The 912-nt window shown below is 65.2% G+C and overlaps 1 protein-coding gene across 1 annotated transcript in view; it reads left to right on the top strand.

The window, feature by feature from the left end:
* Positions 1–441, top strand: part of LOC104616534 (G protein-activated inward rectifier potassium channel 3-like) — a gene marked incomplete at both ends in the record, with an annotated part of 1,225 nt that extends 784 nt beyond the window's left edge. The window contains one exon of the mRNA XM_010281578.1: positions 2–441. Within this exon, the coding sequence (XP_010279880.1) occupies positions 2–441 (440 nt within the window). The remainder of the gene's footprint in view (position 1) is intronic.
* Between the last annotated feature and the right edge of the window lie 471 nt (positions 442–912).

Raw genomic sequence — 912 nt, 5'->3', positions numbered from 1 at the left:
TCCTGCTGATGGCACAGTCCATCGTCGGCTCCATGATCGACACCCTGATGGTGGGCTGCATGTTCGTCAAGATCTCCCGGCCCAAGAAGCGCGCCCAGACCCTCATCTTCAGCAAGAACTGCGTCATCTCCCGCCAGGACGAGAAGCTCTGCCTGATGTTTCGCGTGGGCGACCTGCGGGACTCGCACATCGTGGAGGCCTCCATCCGCGCCAAGCTCATCAAGTCCAAGCAGACGCAGGAGGGCGAGTTCATCCCCCTGGACCAGACCGACCTGAGCGTGGGCTTCGAGACGGGCGACGACCGCCTCTTCCTCGTCTCGCCCCTCATCATCAGCCACGAGATCGACGAGCGCAGCCCCTTCTGGGACGTCTCGCGGCACCAGCTGGAGAAGGACGATTTCGAGATCGTCGTCATCCTCGAGGGAATGGTGGAGGCCACAGGTAACGAGGGGGCTGGCGGTGGCTGGGGTTGGGATACACCTGGGGACACCTCACCTGCATGGGGACAGACAGGCGGCTCCCCCGGGGTCCCGGAGGTGCCGGGCAAACCCGGTCTTGGCGCCAAAGCTGGCTCCCCTCTGGTGATGGGCGACCCAGGGCTGGAAGCCCCTCAGGACATCTCACCTCTGTGGGGTCCCCTCCATGGGGACACCTCACCTCCATGGGGACACCTCACCTCCATGGGGACATCTCACCTCCATGGGGACCCCTCACCTCCGTGGGGACTCCTCCATGGGGACACCTCGCCTCCATGGGGACATGTCCGTCTCACCCCGTGGCCCACAGTGTGTTCCTGCGTGGTCCTGGCCGGGAGGTGACCCCCAATCCGCCCTCGCCCCCAAGGTCAGCCTGGATGTGCCCCCCTGAACAACCCCACTGCAGGATGGTGGGGGGGCAGCCTTCCCCTGTACC

Source organism: Phaethon lepturus, unplaced genomic scaffold (assembly GCF_000687285.1).
Source record: "Phaethon lepturus isolate BGI_N335 unplaced genomic scaffold, ASM68728v1 scaffold25852, whole genome shotgun sequence".
Taxonomy (NCBI): Eukaryota; Metazoa; Chordata; class Aves; order Phaethontiformes; family Phaethontidae; genus Phaethon; species Phaethon lepturus.
This window is presented reverse-complemented; position numbering and strand designations above follow the sequence as displayed.